This window comes from Ceratotherium simum, chromosome 25 (genome assembly GCF_057802395.1).
Source record: "Ceratotherium simum simum isolate JZ-2026a chromosome 25, ASM5780239v1, whole genome shotgun sequence".
Taxonomy (NCBI): Eukaryota; Metazoa; Chordata; class Mammalia; order Perissodactyla; family Rhinocerotidae; genus Ceratotherium; species Ceratotherium simum.
Genome location: NC_141924.1, coordinates 6,140,594 through 6,168,320, shown reverse-complemented (window position 1 = coordinate 6,168,320; position 27,727 = coordinate 6,140,594). Strand labels below are relative to the sequence as shown.

The window sequence follows — 27,727 nt, the reverse complement described above, 5'->3', positions numbered from 1 at the left end:
GAGGCCCCTGTGTGGTCCAGGCAAGAGGAAGGGGGCTTGGCCGAGGTGGGGGCATGGAGGTGGCGGGACGGCCTGGAGGCAGAGCTGCGAGTCTGCTGATGGTGGGGTGTGGGGGCCCCGGGGGGCAGCTGACTCCCAGCCTCCGGGGGATGGAGCTGCCACTTGGAGGCAGGAAGACTGGGGAGGAACTGGCTTGGTTTGTATAGTGGGGGTGGGGGTGGGGGGGAGAAATGTTAAACTTGAGTTGCCTGCGAGGCATCCAGGGCGCCAGGAGGTGTGGCCGGGTCTCTGGGACTCCAGGGGCAGATCTTTCCGGTAGGTTCGTGGTGGCATCGCTTTTGAAGCATCAGGCCCCGCCGCCCAGCAAGGAGGAAGCGCCCTGCAGACGCAGCCGAGCAGGCCCTGCAGAAGCCACAGGCCCCGGAGGAAGTGAGCAGCTGGGCCCTGCCTCCGGGCCAGCCCCTGCAGCCCCCCGTTGACCCAGGGAACCGGGAACCCGCTTTCGGTTGGAACCCGGGGACCACCCCTGGAGCTACGTGGCCTTCGTCTCCTTACGTGGAGGAAGCAGGAGGTGAGTCTCTGGCATCTATGCCGCGGGAGCCCTCGGCCGCCGGGGCCTTCTGCCTGTCCCTGAGTCTCAGGAGGCCGAGCTCACGCAGGGAGGGCTCCGAGGGCCAGTGGAAACGGAGCCCAGAGAGCACGGTCTTAGCTGAGGGAGCCGGGCAAGGCAGAACCCTGAGCCCCGTGCCCCGTCCTCCCCATGCTTAGAGGCGGCCATTCCTCGCTTCCCGGAGGCCCAGACAGGCAGAAGGGCACCGTCCCACCCCTCGTGTAGCCAGGTGAACAGATTTTCCGTTCCGCCATGTCACCTTCCCTGAGCTTCATCTAGTGGGTGGGGAAGAAAGGCCACCCCAGCGTTCAGTTGAAGGAACTGGGACCCAGGGCAGAGAAGGACTGTCCAGGCTGCTGGTGGCTCGAGGTAGCTCCCAGCTCTGTGTCCACTCAGCTGCCTTTGGCAAGTGTCAAGTCCAGCCTCTTCTTGTGAAGAAGCTTCAGGACCAGAGAGCGGAGGGGGTTTGCCCAAAGTCACACAGCCAGAATGAGGAAGAGCTAGCCTGCAACCCAGGCCTCCCAACCCCCAGGCCGGGCTCTTTCCTCTTCTCTGACCACATCCCTCGGACAGAATCCTGGTGTCCAAGAGGGGGCTTGGGAGTTTAGGGGACAGGGTTGGCTCAGAGGCTCTCCCTGTCCCCACTTCAGGGCAGAACGGTCCCCCAGTGTCCCCAGGCTGGCTGCTAGTGTGACGGGGTGGCCCCAGCCCTGTGAATGCCTCCATCTCACCACGGCTCTGCGCCCTGCTCCAGCCAGACCTGCCCGGGGGCTGAAGCTGAACACCAACTTCCGCTGCACGACACCCCTGCCCCAGATGTCTGTTTGGGGTTGGGAACACTGGGGAAGACCAGGGGCAGAAGAGAGAGAGGGAGGGAGGACAGAGCCGCCAGCCAAGCAGGGGAGGAAGTGAGCCGCGGGGAACAGGAAGGAGGCTGGGCTGGTTCTGAATCTCCCGGCCCAGGCCTGGGGCGAGCCCGGCACCCTGCCCGTAATGAGGATGCTGGCCCTTCCCAGCGAGCATGTGCCCAGTGCTTCATGGGCATGAGCCCTGAGACCCCCAAACCACCCCTAGAGGTTGGGGATGATAGTCCCATTGTAGAGAGCCGTGTTCAGAATCAGGGGCCAGGCAGGGCCAGGCCACCCTGAGAGCCAAGCCTGCACAGAGTGGGGATGAGTCTGGGTGACGTTGTCACACCAGCTCCGCTCCGCTCACTCCAAGGCTGGCAGTGCTGCTCTGTGCCCATCTGTCTTGGTCTCAGGGGCCCAGAGGAGACTGTCCTGTTGGCCCCCCGCAGGAGCTCAAGATCTGTCCGTGTCACCATCAGTGTGTTCCACCCTACCAGCCCCACAGGCCCCCCACGCAGGCCCAGCCCGGACTTCCCCCTTGAGCGCAGCCTGAAGGTTTCCTGGATCTGACAAGCTCTGAGGAGTGGGCTGCCCACCTCTGTCCTGACTGCTGGGGGTGGGGTGGGGGCTTCCTGTGTGCTGCAGGAGAGCGGGGGGCTGGCTGCTCTGCTGCTGACCGAGGGGCGCCATTTCCCTGAGAAGCCTCTGCTCAGGCTGTGCCCTCAGCCGCGTGCCTTTCTCCACCCCAGCATCCTGCAAGGATTGGCTCCGGGCGTCCTCCGCATCAGGGGCCCTGCGTCCTTGCCCGGGCAGTGTGGTGACTTGTCCACCCACAGAGTGAGATTGGGGCTACTCGGCCAGTGACACCCTCTGTCCCCTCATCCCCCAGGGCCGGCAAGGGAGAAATGGAGCCGGAGTCTCTGTACAACCTGCTGCAGCTCCCGAAAGTGGTGGACCCGCTGGTGGAGGAGGAGCTCCAACAAGGTGCGGTGCCCGAGCTGGGCTGCGGGTTCGGGGGCGGTGGAGGGTGAAAGTCTGCCTCGCAAAAACCAAGCAGGCCGTGCCCGGGCACATGCGCGGGTTTCCAAGTTGTCAACTGAACACCCGGTTCTGTTCAGCCTCTGTGTACGCCTTCTGCTTTATACTTGACTCTCCCCACCCCCTGCCTGCTTCTGGAACTTTCCGCAGTTATCCCCACGCCCCTCCAGGTTAATGGTGATGTTGCTGATGCGGAGGATGCTAATTGCTATGTGTGCCTGCTGTGTGCTGGGTGTGCTAAGCGCTTATGTGCAGCATCTCATTGATTGCTCTCGGTGGGGGGCGTGTTACCACCTCCTTTTCACAGACAAGGAAACTGAGGCACAGAGTAACATAGAGTAACAGGTAACTCCGTTAATAAGTGGTGGAGCTGGGATTCTGAACCCACAGAGGATGGCTCCAGAATTCAGGTTCCAGCCCACTGGCAGATATCCGCACAGACCTGCCACCTTGCAGGATGAGGGGCCTATTGGTCCGCTCCCTTCTTGCATGTGGGTCTCTCTAAAATCGTGCGGGCTTAGGGTCGGAGCAATTCAATGAGTGCGGGTGCCCCTTTCAGCAAGGCTCTGTTTTCTGAGCTTGGGGAGTTTGTGGCCACAGCCCCTGAAATCTCCCTCCTTAGAGACGGTTTGAAAGGAGGACGATGGCAGGAGCGCAGAGCTGTGGTCACCGTGTTATAGAAAAGAGACAAGCAAACAGCAAACCGGGAAGCAGCCCAGCGTCCCCTGCGCAGGGCTTTAAGTGAACTCGCTAGAATTCAGGTGGTCTTTAGAACCTAAATAGGATGACGGAGAAAAAGTGGGAAGCACTCTATGCGGAAGAACAGCATGCACCTTCCTCTAGATCCCGCGGCTACAGCCTCGGAAAGCAGGCGCGGTGGACCCACAGCCCCCTGGAGGGCGAGTCAGACCCCAGGGACCCACCGGCCGGTCCCAAGTCGCGAGGCTGACTTTACTGGTGCTCTCTGCTTATAAACGGCTTAAGACTGGAAAGTGTCGTGAGGAAAATTGCTGTTAGTGTGGTCGGGCTTAGTTATTTGAAAACATGTTTACTTGTTGTTTTACAACTGATTTAGGTTTAGATTACAATTGATTTTAAAGTTCTGGCAAGCAGAGCTGGAACATGGGGTGATTCAGAGTGGCAAGAATTCTGCTCCAGGAAGGGGCGGGGGGGTGTCACCATAGCCATTCATTCATTCATTCACTCACTCGTTCACTCCCTCCCCAAGTGTTTGATGAGAGCCTGCTCGGTGCCCGGCACGTTAGAAGACACGGGGCTGGATAGTACTCGAAGGTTTTCAGAACATCTAGGAAAAGTCTCCAGCTGGGTCATGTGAAGATGGGGGCAATACATTTCGTGAACTTGGGAAGAAGATCCCCACGTGGTGACTCAGTTTCGCCATGTCCACTGGAACCAGATGACCTCATAGGTCCCTCTCGGCCCTGATATTTTGTGGGTTCCGTGAGTCTAAAACGTAGGGAAGCTGCTGGCCCAGGTCCTGGGGCTCAGAGAGTGAGCCAGGGTGGCCTCAGTGTCCCACCCACACCAGGAGCCAGCCAGACGTGGGTGGAATCCGCTCTGGCCCCCTGGAGCCCTGGGGCCTGGGCTCGCTCGTCTGAGCTGTGGCTTCTTCCTATGTAGGTGGGTAGAATCACCGGATAAGATACAGGATGCCCAGTTAAATGTGAATTTGAGATAGATAAGAAATAGTTTTGAGTTTAAAGATTTTATTTATTTATTTTTTCCCCCAAAGCCCCAGTAGATAGTTGTATGTCATAGCTGCACATCCCTCCAGTTGCTGTATGTGGGACGCAGCCTCAGCGTGGCCAGAGAAGCGGTGCGTCAGTGCGCGCCCGGGATCCGAACCCGGGCCTCCAGCAGCAGTGCGCGCGCACTTAACCGCTAAGCCACGGGGCCGGCCCTAGTTTTGAGTTTAAGTATGTTCCCAAAATAGAAGCATTACAATGTCTGAGGATGAGCTGGTGCTCATGAGGGAGAGGAGGAGGAAGGGCATGTGGGGTGTGGTGGGAACAGCATGGGCAAAGCAAGGAGGTGTGGAGGATGAGGCACGTCTGGGAAACCCAAGCCACTCTGGATGTTTGGTGCTCAGGCTGTGCGTGCGTGCCTGTGTGTGTCTATGACTGTGTGTGTCTGTACACGTGAGTGCTTGTGCCTGTGTGTGTGCATATGTGTGTGTGTCTGTGGGCAGGTATGTGTCTGTGTCTCTGTGTGTGTGCCTGTGTGTGTCGGCACGTATCTGTGTGCATGTGTCTGGGTGTGTGTGTGTGTGTGCAGGAGTGTGTCTGCTTGTGAGAGTGCGTGTGTGTGCACTTGTGAGTGTGTGAAGCAGCAGGACCAAATTCCCCTTGTGGTCACGGTGCCGGCTCCACGGTGACCTGCAGGGTCCCCCACGCGTGTCACGCTCCCCTCTGCTTCCAGGACAAAAGAAGAAGTACCTGCCGCCCACCTCCCGGAAGGATCCCAAGTTTGAAGAGCTGCAGAGGGTAGGACAGTCTCTCTGACCTGGATGCCTCCGGAGGCAGCCTGTGCATTTCCTTGGCGTGGGGACAGCAGGCCGCCCCCTTCCCTCCCTGACCTCAGGCTGGCGAGCAGTGACCCACACTTCCCTGGGGGACCTGCTGAATGGCGGCATGAAAGAGGATTTATTGAGCACCCACTGCATGCCTTTACATGCGCCATCCCAGAAAGCCTCCCCATGGTTGAGAGGGATCTGTCGTCACCTGTATCTCAGGGAGCAGATAGTGAGCTCAGAGAGGTGACCTGACCTGCGGGGGGCACACGGCTAGCCAGCAGCAGAGCTGGGGTTTGACCCAGGCCGTCGGCCCCAAAGCTTGAGCTCCTTCACTCACGCTGCTGCCCAAGGCAACGGACAGCTGGAGAAGTGGGCAGGAACAGGCATGATTCGCCCTGGGCACGGGTCTCTCCTTGGTGGCAGGACCAGCTGGGCACAGGCTCAGGGCCTCTGATTTCCTCTGTTAGGAAATCCTACTTCTCTAGTCTCCACGGGACCTTTCTGTTGCCTCCTCCAGGGAGGCCTCCTGGCCTGCACCACCTTCCACGCCCAGAGGATTTGTATTCCATTTTCTATCCCTTCCTTCCTCCCTCTTGTTCCCTCGCTTCCTCCATCCACCTTTTCCACCACTGGGCACTGGGACGCAGAGTAGACTGGTCCCTCCTGGAAAACCTGGTGGGTGCCGACCTGTCTTAGTTTGGGTTCCGCCAGAAGCTGATCCTGAGATAAGGGTGTGGGTGCCAGTAGTTGAGCTGGGAGGTAATCTCAGGAGACGAGGAAGGGAAGTGGGGAGTGAGATGGGGAGGGAAGGAGCCGCCCCGGGCGAGTGATGGAGAAGTCTCAGCTGTGGGAGCTCAGGCCTGCCGGGCACCAGGGAGCCAGTGTGGAGCAGCCCTGGCGGCTCCCACCCGGGCGGAGGAGCTGGGTGTTTGTCCACCAACTCCTGGTTAGCTCGGGGCTGCTCCCTTAAAGGGGCGGGGGCACTACGTCCCAGTGCGTCTGCCCATGGAGCACATGCAGGGTGGGGCCGGCCTCCGGGGCAGCCCTCAGGCAGAGCTGCAGAGGGGAGCGGGCGGTGTGTGCCGCAGAGGTGAAGTTTGCAGGGTGGGCAGCCCCTGTATTACCAAAACCTCACACAGGACAAACAACACCCCTCAGCGCTCAGGTGTGTGGTGGAGAGAAGCAGAGGCTGTGTGGGTCCCAGAGCAGGTTCCTAACTCAGCCTGGGAGATCAAGGAGGGCTTCCCAGAGGAGGTGATGTTAGACCTGGCCCTGAAGGATGTGTAGGAGTTGGCAGGTGGGCAGGGCTGAGCCAGGTGGAGGTCAGGTGAGAAGTGGCCCCCGGGTCAGCTGTTCCCCGGGGCCTGCAGGTGCTGATGGAGTGGATCAACACCGAGCTCCTCCTGGAGCACATCGTGGTGCGCAGCCTGGAGGAGGACATGTTCGACGGGCTCATCCTGCACCACCTCTTCCGTAAGCGGCTGTTCCCCCCAAGTGGGCCCTGCAGGTCCCCTCGGGTGGGCTCCTCGCTCAACCTCATCCTCCCACTCCCTGCGGAAGTCTGGGGGCCCCAGTTCTTGCTTTTTCTCTGCCAAACCGTGGACTCCCCCACCTCCACACTGCCTCTCAAGCATTTATGGAGCGCCTGCTGTTTGTAAGCTGCTGGAGACAACAAAGAAACCCATGTCCTGCCTGGGGCTGCCCAGGCTGCTGGAGAGAAACAGGCCACCGGGGAGACGACCCTGGCAGGTGGAGGAGGGCTGGCTCCTGCCTGGGGGATCCTGTCTCCGATTAGAAGGCCCCCAGTGCGGGAAGGGTGTGTTGACCCTCAGGGCTGCCTCCTGGCCCCGCAGGCCCCCGTCACCTCTCGCTTTGCTGTCGTGAGGTCATGTGTGTCCCCACGTCTGTTTTCTGCACGAAGCTGTGAGGTCCTGGAAGGAGGGTGGGCCTGATTCCGTCCTCGGCCAGCCTGGGGCCTGGCTCAGGGCTGTTTGTGGAGCACCTTGTACATGGGCTACAGAACAAGCCTACCAACTGGCTGAGCACCTACCGTGTAACGGTGCGGTTAATCCTCGGGACAACTCCATGGTGTTACTGCCCCCATTTTACGGACGAGGAAACTGAGGCTCTGAGAGGCCTAGAAACTTGTCTGAGGTCTCAATGAAGAAAGCAGGGGAGTCAGGTGTCCAGGCTTTAACCACTAGACCACACTGCCCTGCAGAAAGGAAGTACCCAGAGCTGTGAGGAAGGCTAAGGGACTGGGGCACAGGGGTAGTAGAGCGGAGGAGGGCCAGTGGGGGGCAGCTCGGAGGGCTGGGCTTGCTCAGGTCACACAGCCTGCACGCCCTGTGTGAGGAGGGGGCTGCACCCTTACTGCCTGAAGGCTGGCCAACCTCAGCCTCCGGGAGGAAGCCACGGGCTGTGGGTCCCCCTGCAGGGGCCCACACTGTCCCCTACCCCCACTCACCCCCTCCCCCTCTCCCACCCCCTGCCACCCTCTCACTGCCTTCTCCCCACGCCCTCCTGCCCTCTGCTACCCTCTGTGGCTCTCAGAGAAGCTGGCGGGGCTCAAGTTGGAGGTGGAGGAGATCGCCTTGACAGAGGCGAGCCAGAGGCGCAAGCTCGCGGTGGTCCTGGCGGCCGCCAACCGGAGTCTGCAGGTCGAGGAGCCGCAGGCCAAGTGGAGCACGGAGGGTACGTGGGCCTCAGCGGGGCTGAGTCGGGGAGGCCGGAGCTGGTCCTTTCGCACCAGGGCTGTCTCTTTGCCTGGCGGGCGCTCGTCCCCCTCAGGAGTGGGCACAGCCCGGGGGCTGGAAGGAGGCCGCAGCTCCGGCAGGCGCGGAGTCGGGCCCCGCCGAGGAGCAAACAGCCCTTCACGCTTCTGCACCCCGAGGGCATCGCTGCCGCCAAGCCCAGCACGCGGGGACAAGTGCAGTCTTGTCACCAATGCAGCCACTATTTATTGGGTGCCAAGTACCGCACACGCCGTGGGCCTAACAGTCCCATTTCATTAGCTTATTTAAGTTACATCTGCGCCGCCAGCTTGTGAGAAATGAGATATGGCAGCCCCAGACCGCCCCACCCCACCCAGTTAAGTTTGGTGTGAATTTCCTGCCATTCCCTCTCTGCATCCTCCCCATTTCCCAGATGAGGAAACTGAGCCTGAGAGGAGTTAAGAAGCTTCTCCGAGGTTGGCTGGCGATGACGTAACAGTTTTCAAACGCTCTTTTTATTGGGCCGCGTGCCACTGCCGTCGCCGCTGTGTTTAAATTCTCACACTCAGTAACTGGTGTTTATAATGTGGACCCTGAATTAAGTCACATTCAGCTTAAGTCTGGCCATTTGCTGAGCGGTGCCCTCCTGCAGGACGGGACATTTAGTTGGCTCCAGTGGTAAACAGCGCTGCAGCGCACACTCTGTCTGCAGCCCGTCCACACGGCGGTGTGCCCTTGGGCCGTACTCGCAGAGCTGGGATGACCGGGGCAGAGTGAATGGACCTCCAGAGTCTGCTTTCCAGAGGGCTGGATGCAGGTCTCCTTGGTCTGCAGAGGGTCGTTGTGATGGCGACAACTCCTCCGTGTGGCCCAGGGTTGGGCGGCCCCACAGCGCTAACCTGGTCCTCCCCACCCCCAGCCATCTTCAGCAAGGACCTGATGGCCACCTTGCATCTCCTCGTCGCCCTGGCCAAGCGCTTCCAGCCCAACCTGCCCCTCCCGGCCAGCGTCCAGGTGGAGGTGATCACCATGGAGGTGAGGGCTGGACACAGGGATTCACGCGCACAGGCAGGGCGCCTTGGGTCCATGTCACCATACCCTGGATTTGGGGGTGCTGTATGGGGCAGGGGCTGGACTAGGTGGGTTCTAAGGAGCTGTGGGAAACGTCAAATCCCACTGGGACAGCAGTGGGGTGCTGGGCTGCAGCTGTGGGTGGGAGATGCTGAGTCCAGTGGGGTGGGCAGGACCCAGCGGGGCCACGAAGAGGTGGGTGGGCAGGCCAGTCCTACTGACCTCAGCAGATGGCATCTGCCTGGGGGTGTGGTGAAGGTCCCGGCTGGTGCAACCACGTCACGTGGGCTGAGTGGCCATCTGTTTGTGCCTTTCGGGAGCCTTCACGCCCCTGAGCCACAGCCACTGCCCTCGTCACTCGTTCACTAGCTGATGGCTGTGACGATGGTTCCACGGAGACTTTTTGGGCTTCTCCACTGCACGGGGTGCTCTCTCTCTAGTCCCTGCATGACTGTGCTGTAGTTAATGCCCCAGGAGTCCATGGCTTCTCTCTCAGACCGTTTCTGAGCACCACAAATAGGGCCCCCACCTGCTCCCGCTCGCCGTTCTTCCCTCCCTCAACCTCTGGGTATGTGGTGAGCAGTAGGGCTTCCTGGCTTGGGGCTTACCTTTGACTCGCTCCAACAGAACAAGCCAAGTCCGGCCAAACTCAGGTGAATTCATTCTTACTTTTTTCAAAACCATTGATTAAAATTCTCCACTGAGAAATTTCATGGCTTTGTTTATACTTCTTATGTAAATCAGAGGTGACTTCATTCCTTCACTCGTTCACTTACTTATCCATCCACTCATCCCCCCCATCTACCCATTCACCCATCCGTCCATTCATCCATTCATCCACTCACCTATCCATTGATCCATCCATCCATCCATCCATCCATCCATCCATCCATCCATCCATCCACTCACCTACCCATTGATCCATCCACCTATCCACTCATCCATCCATCCACCCATCTACCCATCCACCCATCCATCCAACCATCCATCCATCCATCCATCCATCCATCCACTCACCTACCCATTGATCCATCCACCTATCCACTCATCCATCCATCCACCCATCCACCCAACCATCCATCCATCCATCCATCCATCCATCCATCCATCCATCCATCCATCCATCCATTCACCTACCCATTGATCCATCCACCTATCCACTCATCCATCCATCCACCCACCCACCCACCCATCCATCCATCCGTCCATCTGTCCATCCATCCATCCATCCACTCGCCTACCCATCCATCCATCCACCCACCCATCCGTCCATCCATTCATCATTCATTCATTATTCAGATCAACACATATTCATTGGCCCCCTGTGAGCTAGGTACTGGGTGAGACTCTGGGGATACCTGGGGAATAAGGCAGGCATGGTCCCTGGCCTTGTGGGGCTCCAGGCTCCTGGGGAAGAAGGACAATTAATCTGGACCACAGTGATGAGGCCACCAGGGAGGACGCCCTGAGGAAGATATGAAGTGGAGTAAACTGGGTCCCTCGGGGCTGCTTTGGCCACTACAGTCTTTTAGCGGCAGGTGTGGGTCCCCAAGTTTTCTAGGATTACTCAATTCCTTGCCCTTTTTCTTTCTTAGAGCACCAAGAGTGGCCTGAAGTCGGAGAAGTCAGTGGAACAACTCACTGAGTGCAGGTGGGCAAGGAGCAGGGACCAGGCAGGGCTCGGCTATGGTTTTGCGGGTATTGGCGGTGGGCCTGGGGCGGGGGGACAGCCCTGCCTGACCTTCATGGGAGGAGCCTACACGCTGCAGGTCCTCCCAGCCCTGCGGTGGCACGCGGGGGCCCTTCCGTCTTGCGGGTCCCTGCAGGGCGTGCCCTTATGGACTGTCAGGTGTGCCCGCCTCTGCCAGCTCATTTGGTCCCCTGCACAACCCAGAGAAACAGGCAGAGTTGGGGTCAGAGGGGGCTCTGGCCCTCGGCCATGAGGTCACACCACAGCCGCTGGGGGACAGGAGGCACTCAAAATTGGGGTCTTCGGACCCCGAAGCCATGCTGGCTCCCTAAAGCCCGGCGTCCGAGTGCTCCTGGGCAGCCTTACCCTCATCCACGGTGGGGAGGAGCTGCAGCTGAGTGTAGTCTACACCTTACAAGCGGACAGCAGAGCCCCGTGAGCCTCCTGGTGCCAGGAGGCAAGGGCACCAAGTGCTCACTCCTACCACCAACACTTATTGAGTGCCTACTGTGTGCACGGTGGGGACTTGAGTGTCCAGGTCAGCCAGCTGTTGGCCTTTCGTCTGTCTGGGTGAGCAGGGCGCCCGGAGCTCTTCCCTCTGCCCTCCTGGAGGTGGAGGCCTCCGGGCAGTCCTGGCCAGGTCTCTCCGGGTTGGTCGGAGAGTGGGCTACTTGCAGGAAAGTTGTCTAGCACTGACTGGAGGCCTACTATGCGCCGGGCACTGGGCTGGATGTTTTAGCTCCCTTGACTCATTTAATCCTCACGAAGCCCAGCTAGGTGGGGTCACTTCTTTTCAGCTCACAGACTTGACAGTCAGCCCCAGCTGGGCTTAAATCCTGGCTCGGCCTTGTGTGAGCTGTGTGACCTCGGGCAAGTCACCTTCCCTCTCTGAGCCTCTTTGCTCCTCTGAAAACCGGAGACTCCTTCCTACCTGTTGGGGCTGCTGTGAGGGTTACAGAGGATGTGGGGAGGGGGACCATCTCCTCCTGCTCTCCCTCTATCCTGAGGCCTTCCAGTCTATGGCTCCTGGATTTCCCTGGGGAGGTGGGGCTCAAAGTACTGCAACTGATGACAATAGTGGCCATGGCCCAAGTGTGTGAGCTGAGTGTGGCAAAGGCGGGAGAAAGCCAACCCTTGCTGGTCCCTCATGCCAGCAGGTCCTGTGCACACGCTGGCCCTTTCACCTTCCCAAGGACGCCCTGGGAGGGAGCCTTGTTCCCCTCTGACTCAGTGAGGCTGGTCACCTCCCTGTCACCAGCCGCTGAGCTGCTCTGAACCTGCTCGACAGAGCTTCAGGGTCTGAGCATGAGTTTTGGGAACTTGAGGGGGAGGCCGTGGATGGTGTTCGGGAAGCCCTGCTCCTTCCCTCTCTGTGGCTCTAAAATCGCCCCTCCCAGCCCCTTTATGAACGGGAAACCTCTGTGGGGGCTCCCCTCTGGCTCTCAGCTTGTGTCGTGGGCAGCACAGAGGCGTCTGTCCCTCCCGGCAGTCTGTTTGTGTGGAGCCCTGGTCTCTGTTTCAGGCTGCCCTCGCCACCCCACGCGGCCCAGCTCCCCGCGAGGGCCACAGTCGGAGGGGCCGCCCGCCTCTCCCGAGACAGCCTGGCCTGCTTCTAGGGGCGGGGCTGGGGCAGAAAACTAGACAACAAAGTCAAAGAAAAACCCTTCAAAAACAATAAAAACGGAGTGAAAGAAGCCAGCCAGAAAAGAGTAGTGTATGATTTCATTTATGTGGATTTCTAGAACAGCAAGACTAACGGATAGCGAGAGACATCGAAGCAGGGGTTCTGTTTGTGGGGGTGCGGTGGGGCGGTAGAGCACCCTGGGGGTGAGGGGGGCCTGTGCCCTGTCCGGGTGGTGGTCACACGGGGGTGTGTCCGTGTGAACGTGCACAAGCTGTCAACTCAGGGCTGTGCATTTTACTGTGTGTATAACATCCCCCCCCTTAAACTAACACAGCAGCCCCCAAAACAGCAAAACCCAGCCACTTCTGGGTGTGGAAGCCTCCAGGGAAAGGTCTGAACCCCTTTTTCCAGTTGCTTTCCCCGGGGATCCCTCCTGCTTCCGAAGCTGCCGCGAGAAAAGACGCTGGTTTCTTTGTCAACCTTGTTGTGGCCGCGTCCTGTCCTATTAAGAAACTACAGATCTGAAGATTTTTTTAACCGTTTGTTTTCTTCTTTCCCCTGCAATTTTCCCTTTAGCACAGACAAGGACCAGTCTCAGAGTGAGTACTTGCATAACGTGAGGAAATCTTTTTCTGTCGTGTACATGTTAAAACAGACGCGTGACGGTGAAGGGTTAATTGCTGGGGGTTCTCTCGCATTTCCTCTGTGGTCTGCTGTTCATGTCTCCAGCCTTCGTCTTGTCCATGTGTCCCTCCTTCTCTCTGTCCGTCCACAGATCTGGCTGTTCCTTCTCATGACACCGCTCACACGGGGACGGAGATTTATAATTCCCATTGGCGATGATGGTGGAGTTGTTAAGTGCGTGGGCTCTGGAGCCAGGCGGCCCGGGTCAGATACAAATTCTCCCACTCATTAGCCACTTGAGCTGCCTGTGCCTCAGTTTCCTCATCTGTGAAATGGGATCAATAATGGCACCCACCTCTTAGACTGTAGTGAGGGTTAAAAGATAATTTGTGGTGCTGGCCCAATGGCGCAGTGGTTAGGTTCTCGCGCTCCACTTCCATGGCTCAGGGTTCGCAGATTCGGATCCCAGGTGTGGACCCACGCACCACTTGTCAAGCCATGCTGTGGCTGTGTCCCATATAAAGTGGAGGAAGATGGGCACGGATGTTAGCGCAGGGCCAGTCTTCCTCAGCAAAAGGAAGAGGAGGATTGGCAACAGATGTTAGCTCAGGGCTGGTCTTCCTCACAAAGAAAAAAAAAAAAGATGATTTGTGAATATATGTTTAGCATGGGGAGTGCTTAATAGTGATTGTTCAATAATGTGGCTGCTTTTGTGACAGAGCTCTTCACCAGTCAGCTGATCCAGCCATTCCTTCTTTTATTCATTCATTCCTCAGTCAGTTGGCCAGCCAGCTGTTCATCCACCCATCCATCCATCCATCCATCCATCCATCCACCAACCCATCCATCCATCCATCTACCCATCTTTCCATCCACTCATCTGTCCATCCATCCATCCACCAACCTGTCTATCCATCATCCATCCAGCCATCCAACCATCCATCCATCCGTGTATCCATCCATCCATCCATCCGTGTATCCATCCATCCATCCATCTGTGTATCCATCCATCCATCCATCTGTCCATCCATCCATCTATTCGTGTATCCATCCATCCATGCCTCCATCCATCCTAACATTTTTCCTCTCCAAACCCTCCCCGCTTAGGCCACAGAGCTGTATGGGCAGGGGCTTCTACGAGGGGCACCTCATCTGCAGAGGTGGAAATAATGACCTGTGAAGAGCTTCTGAGAACAGGGGCTGAGGGAGGCTGAATGGGGGAAGGAGGGAGAGGGGAGGCGAAAGGGCGGCTGGTTGGGTGTCTGTGTACGTTTGTGGAGGGGCAGCGTGAAGACGTGTGGGGTTGCCCAGGGAGCAGTGTTTGTTAGGGGGCAGCATGAGGATGGGTCACACAGTGAGGGGCAGGGACACAGAGCAGGGCCTCCTCAACACCGTTTCTAGCACATTCATCCTGTTCTGGCCTACATCGTCTGAGTACACATTTGCCTCTCATTTCCTGGCTCCTTCAGTGACACAATTTCCCTGATCACAGGCCAAGAGGCCTGGAAGGGACCACTGGGGGTTCCCTCTGTGTTTATTGGTTTCTGGGGCATTTTAGCGTACAAGATGCTATCTGACCCTACCTTTCCCCCTTCACTAATGAGGGAATCGAGGCACAGAGAGGTGCAGTGACTTGCTCAGAGTCACACAGCTGCAGAGTGGCAGAATCCAAAGATAGATTCTAATACCCAGTTTGGGTATGCAGTGCCTGAGGACCAGTCTCCCCAGGGCAGGCGTGTTAGCTGCAAATGGCAGAAACGCAGCCTGTGGGAAAAGGGCAGGAGCCTGAGGACTCGTGGTGTCTGAGGCTGGACCGAAGCCTGAGCTGCTAGATGCCTTCTCTGTTCGCAGACCCCATGGGCATGACGCAGCTGCTGATGGCGCCCGCCTTCTGCACGCTGTAAGCTCAGACACTCCGGGGGGGCTCGCTGCCCTCATTCTGCCAATCCAGGGACGCTGCGGAGGAGACCCGCGGGCCGAGTGTCAGTCCAGCGCTGGCCCCTGCGCAGCCACCTATGGCAGCTCCTGTGGGTGGAGCGGGGACCTGGGAGGAGGCAGAGCAAGTTTCCAGAGGAGGGGATGGTGGCCCAGCAGACACAATGATAGGCGTCCACAGCAGAAAGGACGAGCGTTAACCGAAGTCTCACTGTGTGCCCAGCCACCGTGCCAAATGTGTTATCTGCTCCCAAATTTGGTCTTTGCAACGACCCCACCTAGTAGGTATTATCAGCCAATACTTTACAGATGAGGAAACCAAGGCACAGAGAGGGGAGGTGATTCCCCTGGCGCCACACAGCCAGGGGAGCAGTGAATGTTTCATTTGGTGTATTTATAGTAGTTGAGTCTAGTGACTCAGACCCAGGCCCCTTTCTTAATTCAAGAACTTTGAGATAAAACCACAGCTCCCTCTGGACTGGTTACTCGGGAAACTTTTATGGAGAAAAAGTCCCGGCTTGGCATAGAGATGATAGCATCGTAATGAGGTGTTTATTGGATCTGTCTGCAGAGGACGTCTTTGATGAATTATTTAAGCTGGCTCCGGAGAAGGTGAACGCCGTGAAAGAGGTAGGAGGGCTCAGAGCTCCCAGCGGCTCTCCCACGCCCACCTGCGCTGTGTCCCGGGGGCTCGGGGAGGAACCGCCCTGCTGCACACCCACTGTGCCCGGGCAACATGTCGGGGTCGGGGGGTTCTGTCCCCCAGGCAGGGAGGTCGCAAACCTGAGCCCTGGGCCTGGGGCCTTGTTCTTCCTTGGGTAGGCCATCGTGATCTTCGTCAACCAGAAGCTGGACCGCCTGGGCCTGTCCGTGCAGAATCTGGACACCCAGGTAGGGACTCAGCTGCGGGGAAAGGCCGTGGGGTGCGGACAGGGAAGAGGGTACACAGGGCACATCCGTGTGGCCTGGGATGTGTCATTTCTCAGAGCTGTGGGGTCCACCTCTCCAACGGGGGGTGTTGCTGGCGGCAGCATCGCCACCCAGGGACACTGTGGAGATCCCGTGAGGTGGGGACCGTGGGAGCACTTTACAAAGGGACTCGTCTATGTTGCTGTTATTACCTTTTACTGTTGTAAAAGAACCTCTTTTCAGCTCTTTTTTCAAAATTACTCTCAGACTATCAGATGCCATGACTCAGCACGTGAGCTGTCCCAGGGTAACTGTTCACTCCCCATATTTATTAGGTTCGTGCCGTGTACCAGGCACTGCCGCAGGTGCCGACAGCCCCGCGTCTGTGGGCTCCCCGGGGAGTCAGCCCCCGTGGCTGACCTGCCCCGAGTGGTCCCTGGGCAGGAACAGAGCCTTCCGTGCCAGCACTCTGCAGTGGGCCACGGCCTTCCGCTGTGGCGCTGTGTCCCCGTGGTGTTCCCTCAACACAGCGGGGAGTGGAGAAGCCGAGAGGCCAATCGTCAGCCCGGGGGCTTCAGGGTGGCGAGGGGCCTGCTGGACGTGGTGCTGTGGGTGTCGGGCCACCTGGGTTCTGTACAGCATGGGGGGATGGAGAGGGCAGAGCTGGTCCCAGAGGGACAGAATGGCTTCTGACAATCTTGGCTGGAGCTGCTGACTGCTCAGACACACTCTGCATTAGCCAGCGGGGAATGGGGTTGATCCACTCCTGTATCTGGAACTAAAACCCATGTAGCCCTCACTATGGGCCAGGCCCTGAGCAAAGGGCTTTGCATGCACTAACTCACTGAATCCTGCCAACATCCCCCTGAGGGGGGCACTGATACTACCCCATTTCACAGATGAGGACTCTAAGGCACAGAGAGGTTAATTAGCTTGTCCAAGGTCACACAGTGATTAAGTGGTGGACCTGCGATTTGAACCCAGGCTGCTGAGGCTACAGTTTGTACTCATGAGCACCTCACGTGGTGGACACGTGAGACGTTTATGCATGATATGGTGTGGTGCCATGGCAGGATGGAGACACCAGGCTCTGAAGCCAGATGGGCACATGTTGCCCCTGGGCTCCGAGGACACCTCCTCCACATTAGCCGTGTGATGTTGAACCTGGACTTCTCTGAACCTCAGACTCCTCTTCTGCACAAGGATACCAACCTCACAGAATTGTAATAAATGAGAAGATGAACATCAGTGTTTAGTATATTACCTGGCACACTGTGGACACGCAATAAATGATAGATTTGCAGTTTTATTATATTTTATGTGGGTATAAACAGGGTGATTTCTTAGGCTTACATTCGACCTGTTTCATCTTCACTTGCGCCATGGTAAAACAATGGCATTCGGAGAATATCAGCGTGTGCGCGGATGGTATTTACAGACTGTTGGGTAAAAGGAGCTATCGAGGTCCCTGGTATTTTGGTGGTATTACCAGGGAATATCAGCAGAAAAGAATTCAGGCCAAACTAATAACATCGGAACAGACCTAATATGAGGAAATTCCATTGAGGACTTGGAGTGGTGGTTTTTCCTCCGATATCGCACCTTGGGTTTTGTATCTTCGAAGAGATTCAAAAGGATTATATTAGCATACGATACGCTGGTGGCGGGATGAGGGCTTTATCTCTGCACACACAGACAGAACAGACAGAAATATTAATGTGGCAGCAGTGAAATGAGCCGCTGTGCCGTTCTCTGCTTTTTCCTTACGGAATAATTCTGCACTTAACTCTGTTTTCTCCTGTGCTTCTGTAGCTCATGGAACAGTGTGTGGTTTAAAAAGCGATATGAGGCTATTTCACAGAAAATGTGAAAATAGCTCATTTTATTGAGCACGCACTGTGGGCCAGGCAGCCAATAACTGCTTTGTGTCTGCTGCTGCCGATGTTTTCAACAATGCTGTGAGGTCGGGGAGGTCGTCCCCATTTCTCAAAAATGAGGCTGAGCCCCAGAGAGGTTGTGTGACTTCCGTAGGGCCACACAGCCTGTGAAGGCAGAGCAGCTCCCCCGGGCTGCCCGCCTCCAGCTCCCTCCTTTGTAGTTTGCAGATGGAGTCATCTTACTCCTGCTGATTGGACAACTGGGAGGCTTCTTCCTGCACTTGAAGGAATTCTACCTCACTCCCAACTCTCCTGCGGAAATGGTAAGTTTTCCAAAGATTTTCCTTGGTGGTCTACCTCTGAGTGGACAGATCTGCGGAACTGGCACAACCAGTCTTTATTTATTTACTTCCAAGCGAAGTGAAGGATGGAGGGGAAGTTTGTTTGTCGTATGTCTGCCCATCCATCCATTCATTCACCCATCTACCCTCACGCCTATCCATTCACTTGCCCATTCACCCGTCCACCCAAGTCATCCACCCATGCCCCTGCCTGCCCATCCATCTACCCACTCATCTGCCCATCCATCCATCGATCATCCATCTATCCAACCATCATCCACCCATCCATCCATCTGTCCATCCTTCCATCAATCATCCATCCATCTGTCCATCCATCCATCCATCTCTCCATCCATCCATCAATCATCCGTCTATCCAACCATCATCCATCCCTCCCTCCATCTGTTCATCCAGCCATCAGTCATCCATCCATCCATCCAACCATCCATCTATCCATCCATCCAACCATCCACCCACCCACCCACCCATCCATCCATCCATCCATCCATCCACCCACCCACCCACCTATGCACCTGACCCCTCACTTCCTGAGGTCCTCTTTGGTGTCCGGCCCTGTGCTGTGTGGGCCATAAAGACAACCCAACACAGCGCCTGCATCTGAGGGCCTCCCAGTCTTGGCCACCATACTCTCAACGATGTACGGTCTTCCAGGGTCATGATGAAGTGTGTTGGTTCATGGTGGGTCAGTGGGGGACCTGGAAGAAAGAGTGGTTAGTACCATCTGAAGGACTCATGAAGGCTCATTTAAGACTGTACAACAGGTGACACGTGAAGTTGATTAGGGTTTGGTTTGCCGAGTTAACAAACTGTTCCCAAGCAGGGGAAACAGCGTCAGCAAAGGTTCAGATGTGGACAAAAGCAGGAATGTCTCAGGGCTGCGTCTGTCGTTCACTCGGCTGCAGGGCTGGCCAGGGTGTGGCAGGGGTCTGTCCTCGGAGTCGGGAGTCCCCACGTGGACCCTGGGGGCTGGCAGGCTGGTTGGGATTTGGCTGCATTAGTCCAGACAGGAGGGTCTGTGGCCTGACCGGGGGAGGGGAAGGGAGATGGAGAGGATGATGATGCTGGCAGAAGTGACAGGGGAGCCTCCGAAAACGCAGGTCTCACTGCCTCCTGCGTACAGCCTTCAGTGCCCCACCCCGGGGCGGGGGGGCTCCGCTTCCCTCCTCTGCTCTTCAGCCCCCCACCCGCTCAGGCCCCTGTCACCCAGAGCCACTGCAGTTCCTGGAGCTCCTCGTGCTCTCCCACCTTCTGCATAGGCTGTTCCCCGCTGGGGATGCCCTTGGCACGAGGGATACCTGCCAGTGGGGGGAGGGATTCTTACTGCTCTCCAGACGAGGAAACCGAGGCCCCCTCACCCTGGTCATCTGGCTCTGCATCAGGGCAGACGCGGCAGAGGAACGAGCTTCCCTGCCAGGCGAGAGACCTCGATTCTGGTCCCTGCTCCACCACCAGCTTGCTGCCGGCACCACAGGCTTCTTGTCTGTAAAATGGGCCGACAGCTCCTGCCCTGCCCGCCCCCCTGGCCCCTCAGATGATAGGAAGGACTTTAGAGACTCATCAGGGGGAAGCACCGAGGGGCATGTGGTCCCTGGTCGCCCTGCCCAGCCCAGGACCGGCCGGCCGTCTTCGTGAGCATCAGCCCTCCAGGAGGTGGCGTGGTGGCCAGAGGACAGGCTGGAGCGCTGCCTAGACCCCAAGTGGCCAGCTTATCTCTGTCCACAGCAGGGTCCCCGCGGCTGCTCGGCGTCAGCCCAGGCAGGAGGGCAGCCACGTTTTCTCTCTGCAGCAGTGGCTTTTTCTGAAGAGGAGGCACACGGGCAGGGCTGGGAGCCCGTTCCCAGGGCCAGCCTTTGGGGCCATTTCTGGGAGAAGGAAAGGCTTATGTGCCCTCTGACATACCGTGTGTCCTGGGAAGGGTGACAGCCTGTGGCCCTGGGGCTGGATCAGGCCTCTTGGGGTGAAGTTCTACACCCTTGATCCTGGCCCAGTTCCAGGCTGGGTCCCCCTTCCTCCAGGCCCCTCCCCTCAACTCCTCCCCCACATGCCCACAGCCCCATCTGTCCCCTGCTTCTAGCTGCCAGCCTGGCCTCCCAGCTTTTCTCTGGCACTCCATGCCCCGAGTGGTCTGGCCCCACGTGCCGCCCCAGCCTCATCCCTTCTCCCATCCCGCTGACTCCAGGCGCATCCACACGGCCCCACCTGCAGCCTCTACAGGGCTCATCCTCATGAATCTCCAGGTCTCTGCCCAGGCCCTTCTCTCTAGCCTGCCTCCTGCTTTGTCCCTACTCTCTTGGCCCTGCGGTCGGCTCTGACCCCCTTCTCACCTCCTTGGTGTTCCTTGGCATTTTATAGGCCCCTGAACCATGGCTCCTCCCACATTCTCTGGGAGTCACTACCCACATCTAGCCCCCACCCCGGCCCTTGACCCCATCTTATCCTCACTCCACGCCTCTGTGAGGGGGCAGGGAAGGGGTCACATCTCCATTTTACAGAGGGGAAAACCGAGGCCCCAAAAGGCTGTGGGGCTTTCCCAGGACCACTCAGCTGCTCAGTGGCAGGTCTGACACCAGGACCAGCCTTCTGATCCCCAGCCTGCTGTTCATCCCTCTGCACCATGGAGATGCAATCTTCAGTGGGCGTGGTCTCCGCCTTCCCAGGAGGCGGGGGTGCTCTTGAGTTGAGGATTGATTCAGGGCTCAGATTCCCAAGAGCTGGGAGGTTGGGTGGGGAGCAAACAGGTGGAGGGGCACAGTGTGTGTGGTTCTCGTGGTGGTGGGATCAACGATCGACACTTGCTGGGCTGTTACCGTTCACTGGGCGCTGCATCAGTCAGCTTTACACGGAAATGCTGCCTAACCAACCACCTGAGCAAGTGGTGGCTTAAACCACAATCATTTAATCTCAAGGATCTGCAGGTCGGCTGTGCTGGCTGATCTAGGCTCTGCTGGGCTCCGTCACCCATCTGGGATTGGCTGGGGATCAGGCCATCTTGGCGGGGTTCAGCTGGGGTGGTTCAGCCCTGCATCGTGTGTCTCTCATCCTTCTCCTGGGCCAGCAGTGAGCCCAGCCTGGTTGTCTCATGGCAACGGCAGAGACACAAGGGACCAAGCCGGATGCGCGGGGCCTAGGCTTGGAGCTGGCATGCTGTCGCTTCCACCTTCCCTGCCTCCCAGGGAAGGTCCTGCCTTCCTCCCTTCCCTGCCGCCTGGGTGGGGATGTGGGAGAGCCCTGCAAAGTGTGTGGGTGCAGAATTGGGCCAGTGGGACGATCTCCCCCAGACACTGTGGGTGCACTTGCTAATACCTCCTCGTGTCGCGCCTCTGAGTTAGGAACTCTGCCCATCCCCATTCCCATGTGAGGAGACTGAGTTCAGAGAGGGACAGCAGTTTGGTCAAGACCTCACAGCCAGTTAGGGTGGAGGTCAGACTGGCGTCTAGGCTTGTGTGTCTCCAAAGCCAGAGCTGCCCCCCCGATTCCTTCCTGGGGAGCCAGGGTGAACCCTGCGGGAGGCAGAGGGGTACAAGTCTCTCCACAGCCAAGAAGGAGGCTTGCCCGAAGCTTCTGGGACAGCTGAGGGCTCAGGAGGTCAGAGCCAAGGCTGAGACCACGTGTCCAGAAGGCAGGACCCTGAAGCGTGAGCAACGAGAGAAGGCAGAGGAGGGAGCCCGGCAGGACACGTGCAGGCCTAGGAGCCCCTGGGGACACGGGGCTGCAAGCCCAGACCCCGAGCAGCCGGAGGGCCCCCCCTCTGTTACTCGGCTACTGGGGCTTCATGGGGCTTCAAGGCCGGCGCTCAGTGTCTTGCACGCTTCCAAATGCCGACTTCTCGCCCCGTGTGCAGTCGGCTCGCCGGATCCACTGATTTCAGAACCTACTTCTGAAGATAAGCCCGATTATACGTGGGGGAAAGAAGCAGCCTCTTAGCTCAGACCCCGAGGACGGATTTTTATGGTATATTGTGGGAAACCTCAGCCGCAGGAACGTGTAATAGAAACGCCGGAGAGGCCATTAGCTGAAGAGGCGGGAGCCACGGCCGCTTCCGAAGGGGGGGACGCCACAGAATTGTTATCTCGGCAGAGCGGCCTCTCGAAATTGGATTTCTCATTATCAGAGCTTCTTTGCCAACAGTGTTTACGTGAGACTGTCATTCATTGTGGGAAGAGAAGTTAGGGACGGAGGGAGAGACGCGATCGTCTGCTCTGCGGAAATCAAGCTCTGAGCCAGGAATCCTTGGCTGCCTCCCACGTTCAATTATTTCTCCCCGGGAGGACTTGAATGCATCCTCCTGGGTCGTAACCTTCCCTCGGCTCCACGGCATGTGGTGGTTTTTCCTTCGTCATCTCAAACCGGGTACGGAAGAAAAATGATTCTTTGGGTAGAGCATGGTGAGATGGTTCTGGATGGAGGCTGGGGCAGCTCCTCCTGGGTCAGACTGAGCATCGGTGAGGAGCAGTGTGACAGATCGAAGCAAGTGTGATCACATTTATAGTGTCGATAGCAGCGATTCTCAGAGCACAAACTCCATGAGCGCAGAGTGGGTCTGTTTTTCCCCCGTTGCACGGCCAATGCAGAGCAAATGCTCAATAAATATTTTTTAAATAAATGAATGAACGAAGTGTTTCCAAAACACTGGTCCCATGAGGTGCTCTGTGACGAATGGATTCTATGGCCAAATAACTTGGGAAAACATGCATAGTCTTAAGGGTTGGTGATACACTGTAACATATTCAAGGCTCTGAGAAGTCCTGCAGCGGGGGATTTTCATATTATTTTCTTCGAGCCAACATTTCCCAAAACCTTTTGGTCACAGGCAGCCTTGTCCTTCTACACCCTGGATCGTGCTCTTGGAGATGCCGGCTTACAGAGTACATTAAAGGCGGGGCTGCGAGGTGCACAGAGCATCCTGTGAATAGCAGTCATGATGAGAAGGTGAACAATAGCAACAATTGCAGCCCTCGTTTTCCAGGATATTTCAGTCTGGGGAGAAGACCTGGGGACACAGTGACAGGAACGGGCGGTGCAGCTCTGATCTGCTCGCTCTAGGATTTCCTTCCCTCTTGGTCTGGACATTCCCAGAGGTGTGTCCCACGTGCTGGGGGCTTTGGCACCTGTGACAGCCTTTGTGTCTTCTTCTTGACCGACTGTAGAGGGACAGCCCTGCTGGGCCGGTGACCCAGCCTCTCCCCCACTCTCTCTTGCATCCTGGTCCTACCCCCAGCTCAGCTGCTCTGTCCGTTTGATGCTCTAACAAGAACTCTCCCCCGTGGAGAAGGACCCTGCTCACTCTGCCTTCTGGATCCCGAGGAGGGGCCGCCTGTGCTCCCCGCACAGCCCACCGTGAGTCAGCCACCAGCGAGGACTCCAGCCCCTGCCCCAGGACACAGCAGGAGTCCTTGGGGTGGGGATGGGGGGGTGGAAGATACTCCCCTGACCCTGCCCGGTGTCCCTGGACCAGGACTGTGACCCACACCCCTCTCTCCCTCAGGGAGAGTTCTTTCTCAGGGGGCTTTGAGCCCCCTACACATGTCCTGTCTCCTGGCCCCTGCAGAAGCCCAGACACAAGGAATTTTCAGGGAGGCCCTGGCTGAGGCCAGGCTCCCACTGTGCCTTCATCAATCCACCATCAAATCTTGCTTTGTGGCTTCGATTCTGTGCCCATCATCACCACTGACCCACACGGCTGCCTTGGAGAGGCAGGTTGGAAGACATGCTGTTCCCGTTGTACAGATGAGGGAACTGAGGATGTGTGACTTGTCTGAACTGCGACTGTGACCTGGTGGGGGTTGGTGCACAGACACCCAACCCAGATCTCAAGAACCCTCCTGCCCAGACCCCCAGGAGGTGACCAGAGGCGTCCTGGGCAGGGCTGGCTTCCCCAGACGGGCCTTGCTCATCTGAGGCTCTGCCAACGGGGCCTCCAGGCCCCTGGGTAATTTGCCATTGGAACTGCCTGGCCTGTTGGAAGCGAGCTGTGGGATGGCTGGCAGATGGGGAGGGAATGGCCTGGACGTCCTGCCCTCACAGTGGCCCTATGGGGGGCTGAGACTGTTGAAGGAAGGGCCTGCTCGCGGTCACAGAGAATCAGGGGGTCAGCCGGCTTCAGACCTCGCCGGTCCTCCTTCACCCCACACCTCTCTTTGCATACCTCAGGCTGCTGCCCCAGGAGAAGGGCGGGGGTCTTTTGGGTTATATCTGAGGCCTGAGGGAGAAACCAGCCTTGAAAAGGGAGGACCCCACTCACAGAGGGTCTGCCCTGAGCCAATGGCAGACAGGGCCCCCCGGGGCTCCCCACCCAGTATCCCATATCAAGGCACAGGGGAAACGGTGGTGACCCCACTTTGCAGATGAGCAAGTGGAGGCTCTGGGCGCCAAGGGACTTGCTCGAGGTGACCCAGTGACCGTGCCGGGATCTGAACCGGGTGAGCCCTACTCCGGCCTGGCAGTGTCTGCTGTGCTGGAGGCAGTGTCTGAGGCGTCTGCCCATGCGGAGGGGTGTGGAAAGGGCAGACTCCTGGGCGGGGGCGGCTCCTCCGGTCTCCAGCCTGCTGAGCATGGGCATCGGAGGGAGACAGACCTGGTTCCGGCACTTTCTGTCACGTGAGCTCAGTTTAGCCGCTTGGCCACTCTGAGCCTCGGTTTCCTCTTCTATGCTTTGCCCATGGAACTCAGCTGTTTCTGAGGGGTTCTCTGTTGCCCACAGGGCCCGGGGCTGCATCAGAAAAGATCGGGATGAGCCCATACTCCTTTCCCTGCCTAGGTCTCCTCACCTGGCCGGACTCACCTCCAGGTGTCACCTCTACCAGGAAGCCTTCTCTGCCCGCCGGGCTGGGTGCCCCTCTCTATAACTGCCTTTCCCACTACAGGTGGCCCCCTTGACGCATGATGGACATCATGGGCGAGGGGTGGGCCTGCCACCGGGTGGGGGCTGCCTCGTTTCGTGACGTCTGACGGGGTCTTGTCATTGCAGCTGCACAACGTGACCCTGGCCCTGGAGCTGCTGAAGGACGAAGGCCTGCTCAACTACCCCGTCAGCCCCGAAGGTGAGCGCTCGGCACGCGTGGGCACCGTGGCCCCGTTCTCCGGGCAGCCAGCCTCGGGGGAGACCCGCAGAGCAGGGCGCAGGGCGGGGGGGCGGCGGACAGCACGTGTTGGCGTGGTCCTCTTGCCTGGCGTGGGTGGGTAATGAGCGTTTGCCAAGGCTTCCCAGGAGGGGCACTGTGTCCACGGCCTCCACCCACCCCAGTGGAGTAGGGGTTCCAGGAGAGAACATAGGGGACTGAGGTCCCTGGGGACGGGCTGTCCAGAGAGGAGAGACCTTGAGCAGTTGCTGTGTTGGGGGCACCCCAGGAGGGGTGCAGGGGAGAACTGGACAGAAGGAGGAGGGCCAGGGCCCGTGATGGGTCCTGGGACTCAGGCCTAGTGTGACTGACTGTCCTGGTTTGCCGGGACTCTCCTGGGTTTAGCAATGAAGCCCCATGTCCCAGGAAGTCCCTCTGTCCCCGGCAAACCGAGATGGTTGGTGACTCCCCTGCCAGCCTGACCAGCTGGCCCGCTCACCTCTGGCCTGCAGACATTGTGAAGAAGGATGCCAAGAGCACGCTGCGGGTCCTCTACAGCCTGTTTCGCAAACACAAGCTGGAAGCAGGCACGGACGGGACGCCCCGTGGATCCCCGAATTAACCGTCACTGCCCCAAAAGCAGCTTCTCAGAGCCTGCCTGCGGGTCCAGCTGGAGGGCCCGAGGGCCGCAGAGGGATGTCCACCACGGTCCAGCAGCCCCCGGGGCGCCTTGGCTTTCCTGTGTGTCTGTGGCACGCCTGCCCACCTGCCCCTGTCTCCTGTTTCCATCTGTCTGAATATCTTGAACCCACTAGGCGTGGACCCTTTTTAAGCCAACCTCTGGCCTCACTCAGTTTATTTTAACCAATGTATTTCTGGAGGGATTTTGGGAGCCTGCCAGTGTCCTGGGAAGGGCCCTGAAATATGCATAAATATGAGCTAACTCCCCGGGCAGCCTCCCTCCTGGGGGGGCTCTCAGCGTCTCTTCTCCGAGGGCACCCCCGGGGGCAGCCGAGAGCCCCACGATGCTGACCTTCACTCAGGCTGTAGGGTCCGGCTCTGGGAGCAGCAGGGGCTCTCAGGTGTCCAGGCTGATGTCTAGAGGCCCTGCCTCCCCACACGCCTCTCCTGCTGCCCACCGGCCTCACACTTGAGTGACAGGCCCCAGATCACTATACAGAGGCAGGAGCCCCACATGGTTCCTAAACCAAGCCCCCGTGCTGCTCGGGGAGGTTAACTCAGTTACTTACCGTGGGCCAGGCCCACCCCTATGGCTGCGATGGTGAGCTTTGCCCCAAAGTCATGGAGAAGAAACATTTGTGGTTGGTTAGTGGGTCACAGCGTCCCCCAGTCTGTCCCCAAGGAGCTACTGTCAATGTCTCTGGGGAGACTTGGCACTTGCTGCATACATTTCTCCAAGAAAAAGCCCCTGTAGGGGGATTGAATACGGGGGGTTCCGGGAGCTGACGTCTGATGGGGACCAGCCAGGAGGAGGCACCGTGGGCGGGGGCGACGGCCTGCAGGGGAGGGCAGAGGTGGCACCCCCGGGCTGGCGCTGGCTCGTCCTCTGCCCTCCAAGCCCCCGTGGAGGACAGAGCCCACTAGATCTGGGCTCGTCACAGTTTGACAGCCTTGGATTTGGGGAGGGGCTTTGGGCAGGGGCCGGCGTGGGCCAGGCCGTCTTTCCAGATCAGCTGGGGGAGCTGGGGGGCCGTCCTGTGGGGAGTGACGTCAGGAGGCAGTGGAGCCGGTGTCTGAGTATGAGAAGGTCTCCAGTGGTCTTCCCTCCACCCTGCCTGCATCCACCTGCCCCCGCTACCCCTGATTCACAGGCAATTAGGTGTGGATGAGGTCACAAGGGGGGACTCCCATGATGGGATCAGTGTCCTTATAAGAAGAAGAAGAGAGACCAGAGCTCTCTCTCCGCCGCGTGAGGACACGGCGAGGAGCTGGCCGTCTGCAAGCTGGGAAGTGCACCCCTACTGGGAACTGAATCTGCCGGTACCTTGGTCTTAGATTCCAGCCTCCAGAACTGTGAGAAATAAATGTCTGTTGTTTAAGTCCCCCAGTCCATGGTATTATTATAGCAGCCAGAGCAGACTAAGACAGAATCTCAATACCATTATTCATCAGGGAAACATAATCAAAGCCACAAAGACGTATCACTGTATACCCCCTAGAGTGGCTAAATTGAACAGACTGACAATAGCAAGTGTTGGCAAGGATGTGGAGCAACGGGAATTATCACACATTGCTGGTGGGGATGCAAAATGGTACGTTGACTCTGGAGCACAGCTTAGCAGTTTCTTATAGAGTAAAATATACACTCACCACATGACCCCGCCATTTCACTGCTGAGCATTTACCCAAGGAAAACGAAAACATATGTCCACACAGAGACTTACACATGAGTAGGGCTACCATTCATAAAAACCCGACACTGGGAAGAGCCCAGACGTCCATTGCTGGCACATGCACAGATGAGAGTGTGTCCACACAACGGGGTCCTGTTCAGCAATAAGAGGGAGAGGGTGTTGATGCAACCACTGTGCAGATGGTCCATAGCTTCGGGCTGAGTGAAAGAAACCACACAAAGCCCACACACTCTATGACACAGTTTATTAGAAATTCTAGAAAAGGCAAAACCACGGCGATAGGAGGCAGATCAGTGGTTTCCAGGGCCAGGGGGCTGGAGAAGGGACTGACAGCAAAGGGGCACGAGGGAATTTTGGGGGGTGATGAGAATGTTCTTGATGATGGTTACATTTGTCAAAACTTGTCAAATCACGCACTTAAAATTGGGAACATTTACCTTTCGTAAATTATTCCTCAAT

At 57.9% G+C, this 27,727-nt stretch overlaps 1 protein-coding gene across 7 annotated transcripts; it reads left to right on the top strand.

Annotated features, from left to right (window-relative positions):
- The first annotated feature begins 227 nt into the window (after nucleotides 1-227).
- PARVG (parvin gamma) lies at nucleotides 228-26,953 on the top strand. 7 transcript variants are annotated; one of them, XR_015556330.1, is made up of 15 exons: nucleotides 228-571; nucleotides 2,348-2,442; nucleotides 4,936-5,000; nucleotides 6,400-6,502; nucleotides 7,583-7,723; nucleotides 8,663-8,778; nucleotides 10,410-10,465; nucleotides 12,705-12,727; nucleotides 15,259-15,317; nucleotides 15,510-15,578; nucleotides 17,695-17,796; nucleotides 22,646-22,764; nucleotides 23,054-23,172; nucleotides 23,384-24,698; nucleotides 24,803-24,875. XR_015556330.1 is itself a non-coding variant. In XM_087448767.1 (14 exons), exons 3-14 carry the CDS (start codon nucleotides 2,364-2,366, stop codon nucleotides 25,513-25,515), a joined length of 996 nt encoding a protein of 331 aa, XP_087304893.1. In that variant the 5' UTR covers nucleotides 229-571; nucleotides 1,261-2,013; nucleotides 2,348-2,363; the 3' UTR covers nucleotides 25,516-26,953. The 7 variants fall into 7 exon arrangements, 3 of the variants coding, with proteins under 3 accessions (XP_087304894.1, XP_087304893.1, XP_004438025.2); XR_015556331.1 differs by having other exon boundaries at nucleotides 23,054-24,254; nucleotides 24,593-24,698; XR_015556329.1 differs by having other exon boundaries at nucleotides 23,054-24,698.
- The last annotated feature ends 774 nt before the right edge of the window (nucleotides 26,954-27,727 follow it).